The sequence below is a fragment of the Anser anser genome (assembly GCF_964211835.1).
Source record: "Anser anser genome assembly, chromosome: 14".
Classification (NCBI taxonomy): domain Eukaryota; kingdom Metazoa; phylum Chordata; class Aves; order Anseriformes; family Anatidae; genus Anser; species Anser anser.
Window position 1 is genome coordinate 13,553,123 of NC_139735.1, and position 12,204 is coordinate 13,565,326.

A 12,204-nucleotide genomic window follows, 5' to 3' on the forward strand; every position below is an offset into this window, starting at 1 on the left:
TATAAAAACAAATAGATTGCAGGCATCCAAGTCAGGAAACAGTGAGAAGGGTGCTTGCTTTTGTCTTGTAGTGGACCACCCAAGGTGGGGGCAGCATTTCCATCACCCCAGGGCATCCGTGAGCGCTGCAGGGTCGGGAGCAGCTGGGCTGGGAAAAGCTGGGCTCACAGCCCCCTTCCCCACCTGACTCACAGCAGGGGTTAAAATAGGGGTGGCCCTCTGGTTTGCGTGAGTTCAGGCAGTGAACCAGGCCTTGGAACGGGATCTCGTGGCTCCCTCAGCTGTGGGCGACAAAGCCACATCCTGCTTTACCAGGCAGGACTTGGGAGCTGTGTCGTGTGGCGCCAGCACAACCCCCGGGCTGCTCGAGAGGAGCTGGAGGAGGCGAACCTCGGGCGTGAGTCACAAAATCCGGGCACCGCAGCTGGACGCTGTCTCACTTCCCACACCTGCTTTTCCTTTTCCTTTCCCAGTTCATTATCTCCACATCTTTATTGAATGAACAAAGCCACAGGAAAGAGAAGGCGGGGTGCTGAGCGTGCGTCCCGAGCAGGCGGGCGCCCGGGGAGTCCCCGTGCCACAAGGCAGCGATGCCACCCGTGACAAAAGCCACATGCCCTCGTCCTCGTGCGCTGCGTCCTTGTGACGAGCAGCCCTGCGCCACCCAGGCTCTGCTGCTCCCGTCCCGTGGGGTCCTGCTGCAAGCAGCACCTCCTGCACCCTGGGGCTCTGCGCTGACCGGAGTTACTGCTTCAGTGATCAGGCGGATGGAAGAGTTGTTATGAATCTGCTCCTCTTGTTCCAGATGTTTAGAAAAAAATAAAATAAAATAAATAATCAAATCTAGTGTCATCCCATTTTGGATAGAAAATGTTTACTTGAAGGAAGAATAAACATTTTCCTACTTCAAGTGCATTTGTCCCTGCCCTAACAAGAATGTTTGTTTATGTCATGTTCATACCAGCTCTGAGTTTAGTAATTATTCTTCCAGCAGGAGCAGTTGAGTTGTGTCCGAACTGTGTACCATTGAGTAGCTGCTGCTCTCTGTCCAACAGCCAAACAGACAGTCGTGTGATCACAAGATCGAGGTTTCGGTGAGCAGAATGTGTTGGCTGGGGATGGCAGGAGGTGCCTGGTGTTAGGAAACCAAGACCCGCTGAGCTGCAGGAAGGCTCGAGCACCTCGCTCCTGGGGGATCCGTGGAAAATCCCATTACATAGTTTTGCTGCTCTGAGTCTCTCGTTTAACTTACTGAGGTTTCCCTTTTTTCCCCTCCGAACCACCTTCCTCTCACCTTAGCTGACACCACAGCTGACCAGGACCTGCCAAACCTAAAACCAGGCTCTGTGGGCTCCCTGCCCTAGCCAAAGCTCCTTGTCCTGCCGCACTGCACGGAGCAGCCTCCAGTTCCTGGGCTCTGGGGCTTTCCCACTCCTACTTCCCCTCATCCGGATGGGAAAGCTGGCGGAGCAAGTTCTGCTCGGCTGGGACTGCCCCCGTGTCAGCTCCATAAGGTCACGGAGGCAGAGATCTGCTTCGCTGATGTGCAGGCGTGTGGCACGGATCTGCCAGCAAGCAGCGACGTGTACCTGCACCGAGGGTTTGTTGATACGGCGCCAGATTAACCGGAATTCAGAGCACATGCCCGGAGATGTGTTCTTCAAAGTACCGTAGCAACTGGAACAAGGTGCTTGACTTTACCAAAATCAAGTGTTTCGGCAGAATATTTTTGTATCTCAGATTGAATTTGTCAAAACCCTTGTTCTTCATTCACCTAATTAGACTTCGATGCGTCCCTCAGTTTTGACGAGCTCCCCTCAGGAGTCACAAGTGGCTCAGAAACAATTCTAATTTACGAATACGAGCCTGTATGTCAGCTGGCCTTGCCTTTCCAGGTGTTCAGCACTAAAGCCAAAAATCTGATTTTTATAATGCTTTGCTTAATTATTTTCAACACTCTTCTTTCCTGTCACGGCAGTTATTTTTTGTCAGTGATTGAAAGCCAGTTACGGGTCTTTGCTTGAGCTCCACACGACAGCTCGTGCCGCAGCTTCAAAAAGTCCCCTGCGTACTTCTGTAGTGCCTGTTGTTGAGGTGCATTAACCACACATTAACCACATTGACATTCAGATTTTCAGGCCGCAGATTTACCTTCTCTTCAAATAAATGGAGGAATTTTTGCCTTTTTTGCCTGTTTCGTTTCATATGTCTTGGGCAGTACTTTCTACTTTCAGCAAACTATCCGGAGCGTGCAGCAGCGGCTCTATGACATGGTATTGTCCCGGTCAGCAAAGCTCTTCCCTGTGTATATTTAGAATTAGACATGTTGATTTTTTACTTTGTCACAGACAAATATCTGCTGGCTTGTTTGATCCCCAGAGCAAAGGTGTTATTAGAGCGAGCAAAAGTGAGATGGGTTTTGTCACACAGCATGAAAGCTAGGGTGTGATTTGACTTGAGTCCTTAGTTATAGGCTGTGATGCAAAGGTGGAAAGAATTCAGCCCAGCTGTTGGCCTGAGTCTGCAGGTCCGACAGGAAGAGCCCTCGGATGTTTTTCAGGGTCAGGGTTGGTGGGTATATGCGCAGCCCGAGCTGGTGCGAGCAGCGGTGCGCGAGGCTGGGCCTTGCCAGTTGTGAGACGGATGTGGGGGAAAACATGCAACCGTGGCTGTGTGTTTGGCATTGGCTTCATCTGTAAATGTGGCAGCTTTTGGGGCACATCGAAGTCTCACTGGTGTCCCTAAGACACTGAGTGGCAGCAGGCTGATGGGGAGGGAGGCCTGCTGGGCTCGGTTTATGTGTTCAAATTCTATGAAAGGGGTTTGGGCCACATGACAAGTATTCATTATAACTTTTGTTATGAATAAAGTACATTTCTGCTAATACAAACGTACCATAAAGCAGCTGTGTTGTCAGTAACAAAGGAGTTTGTGTAATTCCTTTTGTTCCTACTCAATTTTTTAACCATTTGGCTGAGGTTTAAACAGGTAACACCAAAAAAAAAAGGGTTTGGATGAAAGCTACTGGGTTCATTTCCATCACAAGCATGGAATTGCAAGTGTTGTGCTATTATAGCAGATTGCTGCTTATGACAATTTTCCTTCCAATTTTCAGTGCCGACGAATGCATTCGGTCCCTGCTGTGTCATCAGCTCGCAGCCTGTGTGACCTTGGTATCCCAAAGAGTTTTGTTCCTGCGGATGCTGCACGCGCTGCGGGTCAGTGGGGCTGCCCTGGGGGGATTGTATGGTGTCAGTGAGCCCCAGCCGAAGCTTGGGACACAAACCCTACAGGTCTGGATGCTGAAAAAGCTGCTCAGTGCTAAGGGCTGCATTAGCTAGATGGAAACACCGCTGCCTTCTCCGAGTGTTTCCATCTTCCCCTGCAAGTGTGGTGTGTCTTGCTTCCAAGCTTTTTTGTGTTTTCATCTTCATCCAACCTAGTCAGAAAGTTTCCTCTGGCAAGGACCATCTGCTTAATTTCCAAACGCTGTGAACGCTGTCAGTCAGCATGTGGCAAATAATGCCATTTAAGCATATCCACGATGGGGCCCATCATCGCGTCCGATGCAGAGGGCTGACAGGCTGGGTGGCAATGCGAGCAGAAATGGGACAGGGAGATGGCAGCGAGATGGGTCTGAGGCGGGTGGCTGGGCAGGACTGGACTCTTGACGTGAAACTTTATTTATTTAACTTTATTTATTTAAAGTTTTAAATAAAACTTTATTTATTAAGTGGTGCTGTGACGTTAGCACCACATTCCGCACATCAAAGTGCCCTCTCTATTACAGCGGTTTGTCTGAAGTGTTTTTCATGGGGGCTATTTTATTAACACTACTTAGGGGAGAAAAACACTAGGAATAAACTTGTGCTGTTTATTATTTAGTTAATTCTACCAAATATGCTAGTAAACTCTTGTGTACTCAGTGTGTTGAGGAAAAAGGGTAGTTTAAATAAAGAAAAAGCTGTATTTAAACCAAAGGAGCACTGTGCAGCAACCTCAAGCCCCTCCAGAGTGGCACCGTGGCCCCCTTTCCCTGAGGCTGGGATTAGGATTAGGATTGGGATTGGGGGTTGGGGTTGGGACTGGGGTTGGGGCTGGGGCTGGGGTTGGGGTCGGAGCCCGGCCCCCTCACACCGCCCCTCCCAGCCCGTGAGGCGCCCCCACGACCCCTCCCCCCCGCACTACGCCGCGAGCCCGCCGCCTGCAGCCCGCAGCCAATGGGAGCGCGGCGCCGCGGGGGCCGCCGGGAGTTGTGGTCCATCGGGAGACGAGCCCGTAGGCGGGAAGGGGGGCGGAGCTGCCCTTTGGGGCGCGGTGACGTTGCGTGCGTGTGCGCGTCTGCGCGTGCGTGTGCGTGCGTGCGCGCGGGGGGGGCGGCGGCGGCGGCGGCGGCGGCGGGGCCTGGCCGGGGCCTGGCGGCGGGCGCGGGGCCGGGGCCGGGGCCGGGGCGGGCGGGGCCGGGGGCGCGGAGCGGAGCGGGGCTGGGCCGGGCCGCGCTGCCCGCCCGCCGCCATGGAGCCCGACTCGGTGATCGAGGACAAGACCATCGAGCTGATGGTGAGTGCCCCCCGCCGCGCGGGCAGCCCCGGCCCCGCCGCCCGGCCCCGCTCCCCCCCTCCCCCCCTCCCCCGGTTCCCTCCGCGGTGCCCCCGGCTGGGCCCTGCGGGGCTGCGGGGGGGGGCTCCGGGGCCGGCGCGGTGACGGGAGAGGGGCGCAAAAAAAAAAAAAAAAAAGAGATAAAAAAACCCTGAACCCCAAAAACTAACAGAAAAAAAAAACCACTAAAAATAAAAACCGGGCACGGGCAGGGGGAAAGCACCGAAAAGCGGCGTCGGTGCGGGGGGCGCGCTGCAGGCGGAGCGGGCGGAAAGCGAAAGCGAGCGGCACGGCCCCGGGGTGCCCCTGCCGCGGGGGGCTCGGGGAGCCGGGCCCGGGCTCCCGGGGCCGTCCGGGGGCTCCCGGGGCCGGGCCGGGGCTCCCGGGGCCGTCGGAGCGGGCCGGAGCCTCCCGCGTTGCGCGCTGCAGGCGCAGCTCGCCGTCCCGCCCGCAGCCCCAGCCGGTGCCGCATCGGGGGCCGAGGAGGCAGAAGAGGCGCGGAGCCGCTCCCCGGTGCGCTGGGCTCGGCGGAGGCGGCCGGCGCGTGGTTTTCAGCTAGCGTAGCTCCCGCTGAGGCGCCCGGCCCGCGAAATAGGAACTTTCTTCAGCGTCACCTGTGCCGCAGGGGCAGGAATCCCGAGCCCACAGCCCGCAGCCCTGCGGGGCCCGGCCAGCACCCGGCCCGGCAGCTAAAGCTGTGCTCGGTGAGGCTGCTGCCCCGGCCCTGGCCCCCGCCCCCGAAACCCTGGTGGCACCGGCAGCGATCCCCCCGCAGCGGGGCAGGTGGCTGCCGCAGGACGAGGCTGAATTTCCCCTCTGAATTTCCACCCTGAGCGGTGAGTTTTCCAGCGGCTTTTTTCCCACCTGCCCCACCGGTGGTGGGAGGTGCTCAGGTGGCATTCGGGGCCGGGAGGTACGTTCGCCTCCCTCAGCTTTCGTGCTTGTCTCTTGTGTAAGCCTTTCTACCAGTCTTGTCTGGGTTTGGCCAAATCAGCAGAAGCAAACACAGCTTTTGAATGCTACTGATGATGGCGTCCCCCATTTACAGCTGCATCTAGGAAATGCACTAACGTAAAGGCGAATACTCACTGGGATACTAAGTTCTTTATTTTGTAGCAAGAGATTGAAGAAACACATTTTTCTCCTTTTCAAAACGCATTAATAATTGTCAAATTTTAATAGGATGAACAATTAATTCTGTAGTTTCCCACAGAAGACAATACTCTGCAAAATGTAGATGGTTGAATTTAACTTCAGCCTCAGCGAACCACTTGTGCTTGAGCACGCAGGCTTCACTCGGGTCCTTGGAAGCCATTTGGAACTGGAGACGTGGCTCGAAGGCTTAGTGCCTGTGTGCTGTAGCAGATGAGATGCTCTGCACCGTTTCTGTAAGGCAGCAAGGCAAGAGTAGAGGCGGTATGGACAGAGCTCGCAGTCAGAGGTTTCAGTGTTTGGTGCAAGCTCCTCTGTCAGCTGTTAAGGGTAGCAGGAAATATCCCAAAGCCAGGGATGATCCTGACGGGTAAGACCTAACGGGATGCTCTCCTGTGTGAGGATGGCATCCTCAGGAAGAGGATGCGGGTGCTGCTCACTACAAGCAAGGCGTTTTATGCCTCTCTCTGCCACAGGAGGTTGTGTTTGGTGCGCTCTGGGTGCTCGGTCGCTGCCCTCCGAGGCCAAGGATGAGTCCCGAGTCGCAGAGGTGCAAATGCCTGGTGCAGAGGCTCGGAGGGACGAGTACGATGTAATTCTGAGTGGCTGATAAACAAGAGGGAGCGTGTCAACATGTTAATGGCCCAGAAGTTTCAGAACGGGGTGTTCCAGCCCTCAACCATTCCTGCGCTGGATGGATCATTTGCATTTATTTAAAGAAAAATCAGTCATGGAAATAATGCCGGTCTATTTTTAAAGCTGGAATCTAAGAGAAATATTTTAAGGTTTCAGAGTAACAACTTCCATTTGCCGTACGAAGTTTTAGCTGGTGTGCTGAAGTCACTCTCCTTCTAGGACAGCTTAAGGCTGGCGATACGTGGTTCCGGCTCTGTAAGTCACACCATCCAGCCTTCCCAGCGGTGATGAGCCCTTGATTTAGTTGGGACATTTCATGGCTTTCATTTGTAGATGGTATCGGCCTCCCCAGGCGAGGTCCCCGCTACCTGCACCAGTGAGTTCGGGAGGCTCGGGGCCTCCGGGGCTGACTCGTGTGCCCGCGGGAGGGCTGGGGTCAGGCTGGTGCGTAGCTGGCAGGTGCTTAGCTGAGGCACCTGAGCACTGCGCCGTCCCGGCCCACTGCTTTGTGCGAGTGGGCAAACCGTTAGAAAGGGAGGAATGAAGAGGTAATCCAGACCAGATGGGGGGCTAGCCAAACTGATTGAGAGGGCTCTTTCTTCCCCTGGTTTTGATTTTTCTCTGTGGAATTAGGTAAGGGTGACCTTTTTGCTCTTCTAAAGAATCAACCTTTTTTCTTTCTTCAGGTGAAATACCAATTACAATTTGTGGAACACCTTTTTTACCTACAAATTCGGAGCAGTTTATGAAATCTGTGCTGTTCAAACCCACTGTACGCGTTTGTCTTGAACGCTCGATACAAGCCTTGTGTTCCCGTGTTCTCAGAAAGCTTCACCTAACCGTGCCTTTGTTTTACCAGCAGGCTTTCAAAGTAGGGGATAATTAGCCTCTTGGTTCGCATTGATGTGGTTGTGGAAGAATACAGAGGTATGAAAAATACATTTTTTCATACAGGTTAAAAAGTTACATGGGCATGGGTGGAACCGTGCGCATCCTGAGTGTAAAAACCCAGCTCCCAGGCTCGCAGGCTCCTGTGCCCACCGGCCGCTCTGGGAGGCGGCGGCAGAAGCAGGAGGGCAGCGGGTGTAAATTCGCCCATTTGCCGAGCCCGTTAGCAGCTGCCTCGCCGCTGTGTCCTTGATGCGCGCCGTTCCACGAGCGCAGATCCCCCTGCTGCAGCGTCGGCAGATTCGATTCAGCACGCCGCTGCTCGGCGGTGGAGGGGCTGTGGGAAGGCCCTGCCTGGGGTCCGACCTGCCGAGCTCGCGTGCAGCGCGCGGCCAGCCGTGCCGGAACGTTACGTGTGCGGAAAGGGTTTTTCCTGACGTGCTGCCTTTGTTGTCTAGAATGTCTCTCGTAAGTGTCCAGCGTTGAAGTGCCTCGGTAAATAATAAATGAAGAACTATAACCGAGTATCTTGCCAAAAGCCTTTCGCTTTCTCCTGGCAGACCTTGCGTGCGAGCTGCAGGCCTCCACGTTCCGAAGGTAACCTCTGGGAATGGAGCGCTGCACCCGGGAGCGCTGTGCCAGCAGCCGCTTCTCCCGAGCCGTGCCAGCGGTTCCTGCAGCCCCTGGGTTACTGCAGCTGGCCACGGCTGTGCCCCCAGGCTATGTAAAGTTGTACAGGGCAAAATAAATGGCAGCGTTCTGTTTGGAAACTGAAACACGCCTGCTGCACGTGTCTCAGTAGGCCGTAACGCTCTGCCTTTCCTTCCCTCCCTGTCCCAGTCGGCACTAGCCAAGCAGACGGTTGCACTTGGTTAATTTTTTTCCGATTCTTCTCGGAGGAATCCTTCAAAGAGTTGACTTCGGTGGCGATAGAGATACAGATGGACTAGGCTGTGATGGGATTTGCATCTGGAACAAAGGAGGTACTGTTGTGGCTCAAATGTCGCTGCTCAGCCCTTCATCGTGAGGGCTGGGAGGAGCGGGCAGTTCATGCACAGGTTCACAGATGTCTCACGAGCTGCTCACGGCGCTTTCTCTAGTGGGATAGCAAAGCGTGCTTTGCAGCTGTCTTTTTTTAATCTTCATTAGCTAAATGAGCGGCGTTGTGAGCTGCACGCCAGACGTTAAAGCGTGCAGTCAGAAGCGCATTGAACTGTTTCATACTTGGGGGGGGAAAAGGGAAATGGCTCGAGCGGGTGTCTCGGGAGGCGGTGGCCGGTTAGGAGGCTGCGTGGAGGGCACAGGAGCCTTCGGGGCAGCGGATTTGAGAGCTGTGCTGCTGCAGAGGCCACCAGAGTGACAGCCGCGCTTCAGAGTGCCTGTAAGAGGAAGGATGAATATATCAAGCGAATAGATTGCTGTGACTTTGGCAGCGGTGCAGAAAATGGGAAGGAAGAGCTTAAGAAAATGAATTAGAGCTAGGCAACTGAATTTAGAGCCAGCAGAGTGATGATGAAATGAGGGAAGTAGACAAAGAAGTGTGGAAAGCTGTATCTTTTGGGAAGGGTTAGATAAAACAATAGGCTGAGGGGGGCAGCGGGCTGGCGAAGGGAAGAGGGGACATGGTGAACCCAAAGATGCGGAACAGAGGTTGCAAATTAAAAATAAAAACATCTGAAGCGCAGGTTTGGATGGCGGCAGCCGTCGGTTTGCCCAGATGAAGGAGAACTGCACATGTTCCGTTTGTAGGGAAAGCTCTGAACCGAAATCTCTTCTAGCCCTTAGTAAGGGAAACCTGCAGTTTCTTTGGGAAACCAAATGCTTGTGTTTCACCAAGGGCTTGCTAAACCTCATTTAAGAAGGAGATTTTTCCCTCGCTTCAGTTAAATTATCTAGCATTACTAAATTTGCCAGCCTTTGCAACAGCAGCGAGCAAATCAGGAGCAGCAGATGAAGTTACCTCGTTGCCCAAAGAGCGCGGGTAGCTCCAGTGCCTGCGGGCACCGCCGGGTAACTGGAAGGTGATGTGCTGCCTGCAGGCCCTGCCTCGGGTCCGGGGAGCCCAGAATTAGGCTCAGAAACGCGGTGCCTGGCTGCCAGCGGGGAGGGGATGGCGCCTCACGGGTGTGCTGCGGTGCCCCTCTGATGGGCGGGCTGTCGGGTCGCTCCTGCAAAAAGCCATAAAAACGCGCCCGTGCCGTTTGTGCCTCTCAGAGCACGCTGACTGCATCCCTTCGAGTTGTTAATGTTGCTAAAAATGTGGGTCACCGGTGAGCATTGCTCCAGCATCTCAGCACAACAAACCAAGCTGGCTTATTGCAGGCTGTGCCGTAGGGAGGCCTGGCGGTGTCCTCTGAAGGCTGGATGGACGTTTTCATTTCGTGTGTGTTTTCTGAAACACCTCCGCCACTTGTTAAATCAACACGATGTATGTTTTTTGATGCGTTCCGTTTTATTGCTGTGGAGTTTAGAGGTCACTGTCTTGCTTTTGCGTTTTCAGTTTCGTCTTCCTGCGCTGCTCAGGGTGCTTGTGCAGCGGCGTGCAACGCGAGACGGGTTCGAAACGAAATGGGTGTTGTGGCAAACGTGCCAGGGAGGGAAGAATGATGTGTGGGAGAGAATGAGACCGTGGCTGTGAGAGGGCTGCTCGGTGACAAGTCGTGTTCTTGTTGTTGCAAGGCAGAAAATAAACTGAAGGGAAACGAGAATCTGTACCGAGTTGGTTAAACTAATGCTGATTAATAACAATACTTACATTCCAGCTTTCTTCTCATGATGTTTTCTTTGCACTAATGCCACTGTTCGTTATATAATCTCATTTCACAGCTTGATTTCCATGGTATTGATAATGCTTCGGTATTCACAGAAAATCCACTTTTTCTGGAAAATCCCTTCCTTCCCCGGTTTCTTGGTGTATTTCTGAGCTCCGTGGTGTGACATCTGACAGCCTACTCCATTTTCCTGTATTACTTTCACACATTTCCCACTATGAGTGGTGCGTGACTGAGACCAGATAATGCAAAAATAACGCAGTGCCTTTTGTGCTTTAATAACAAAAAAAAGTGCTGACTTTTTGGAAACTTACTTTGCTTCTCATACAGGCGAAATTAACAACGGGAGCGTTTGGAGGTGTGGTGCTTCTTCATTGCTTGGTTTATCCAGGTCCCCCCAGGAGTTGCATCCCTCTGCTTGTACCCTGCAAAACTGAAGTTTCTGTAGGGAGCTGAAGAACAATTCTGCTTCCCAGGCCCACTTTCCTACAAATGCAGACAGAAATTTCTGAGATGTAGGTAGGTACCTGCCCCCTGCTAGGAACAGGGACCAACGTGCCTTCACTGTGAACTAGTAAAAACCTTTTGGGGTCAGCTTTTAGCCATGCGGCACTGAGAAGAGTTGTTTCCTTCGTAGGCTGGGGGAAGACAGGCAGCTGTGTATTCAGCCTTAGGAGCTGCGCGGCCGCGCTGTAAGTTTCCGGTTGCTGCAAGTTGTTGCGTAGGGAATTTTGGCACAAAAATTGTGACGACTCGCATCGTGTGCCCTTCTGGGACGTGTGTGCACGTCAGAGTGGCTTGCACAATGACGCTCTGTTCAAATCTTGTCTTGTTAAGTCACGCCAATCGCAGGGTTTCAGACCAAACTACACGCAGCTCTGTGGAAATCTACACTCGGCATCTGTTTGCAAAACTGAAGTTACAATTACAGCTTGTATTTGATAGAGAATCTTTTAAGCAATTCTATCTGGGCAGCGAAGGACTAGCCAGGGAAACTTGATATTGGGGCTGTCTCCATCACTCCGCTGCTTCCAAGAGAAAAATCAGACCCGTGCTGTCACACTCCCGTGCCTCTCCTTCTACCATCCTGCTGGCTCTGTTGACTTAGCAAATCGGCACATTTATATAATTTTGATAGCTGTCGTGTTACTGAGCTATATTGTACTCTTAAATTCTGAGTCATATGCCTTGACATCTTATCGCTTTACTTGGCAGCCTTAAAATTCATAGACTGGGCACGGTGTCAGATTTACAGCCCTGCTCTGCCCTTGAAATGTTGCCCTGTAGCTGTTACGTTACCAGTGGTCAGAGCCTGAAGTCACCCCTCGGTGAAGATGCTCCTTTCTTTGGGGAGCTCTGGACAGCCGTGTCCATAACTCTTCTCCTGTCCTTCTCCTTGCTGCTCCCGTCTTGAGGCACAGGGCACTGTTGTGGAGGGTGAGGAACGCTTGGTTCAGTTCTCCGGAGGGATTGGAGAGGAAAGGGAAGGTGGGAGAGGTGGTGTTGGCCTGTCCTCCTCTGGGTATTGCAGCAGCGTGTTCTAGGAAGTGCTGCCCCTGTTAGGGGAAGTCCTTCCGTAGGCTGGCCCAAGCCTTTAGGAGATCTGGCTGGAAGCCTCGCAGCCTCGTTGCTTTTGGATAGGCTTTCGTTATTAGTTCTGTCACGGGCGTAGCGTGCACTTCTGCAGGCTTTCTTCTCGTAGGTGTTGCAGCTAAAGCCGCTTCACATCCGTCGTTCTTGACTCTGAGCACACTGCTAAAGTGCTGGCTGCAGCCCCTTCACCATCTCGCTTAGTGAGGGGCAGCTTTCCCTTACCTCAGTCAGGAAGAGCATGCCTCGCCTTGCTCCTAGTTGTGGGATCTGTTGCAGAGACGCAGCGATACTGAAGATCTGAAGTCAGTGCTCTCCTTCAGGTCGTGTCTTGAAGGCTCCATCTTTGTGCAGCTGGTACGTAAGGAAGGTCGGATCACTTTGGGTCTGGAAAAAGGCAGAGAATCAGGGCAGTGACGTGCTTTAGAGCATGTGGATGGCAGTTAGGAGAAGTCGATGTGCTTTGCAAAGCTGTGTGCTGCCAGTCTAGCGGTTCTTGGAGATTGCTCGCAAGGTACAAGCTGGAGGACGAAGCTTTAGCGTTTGCTCCGCTGTTTGCCTTGTAGTT

The 12,204-nt window shown here is 53.4% G+C and overlaps 1 protein-coding gene across 4 annotated transcripts in view; it reads left to right on the forward strand.

The window, feature by feature from the left end:
• The first annotated feature begins 4,417 nt into the window (after positions 1 to 4,417).
• FBXW11 (F-box and WD repeat domain containing 11) overlaps positions 4,418 to 12,204 on the forward strand; it is a 75,574-nt gene continuing 67,787 nt past the window's right edge. For 2 of the 4 annotated variants that reach the window (XM_083798689.1, XM_083798691.1), the window contains exon 1: positions 4,420 to 4,560. Coding sequence is in view for 2 of the 4 variants with exons in the window: in XM_083798690.1 (XP_083654816.1) it covers positions 4,516 to 4,560 (45 nt within the window). In the remaining 2 variants the exon portion in view is untranslated. Of the gene's footprint in view, positions 4,561 to 12,204 lie in introns of all 4 variants that reach the window. The other 2 variants (XM_083798690.1, XM_083798688.1) reach the window with 2 other exon arrangements.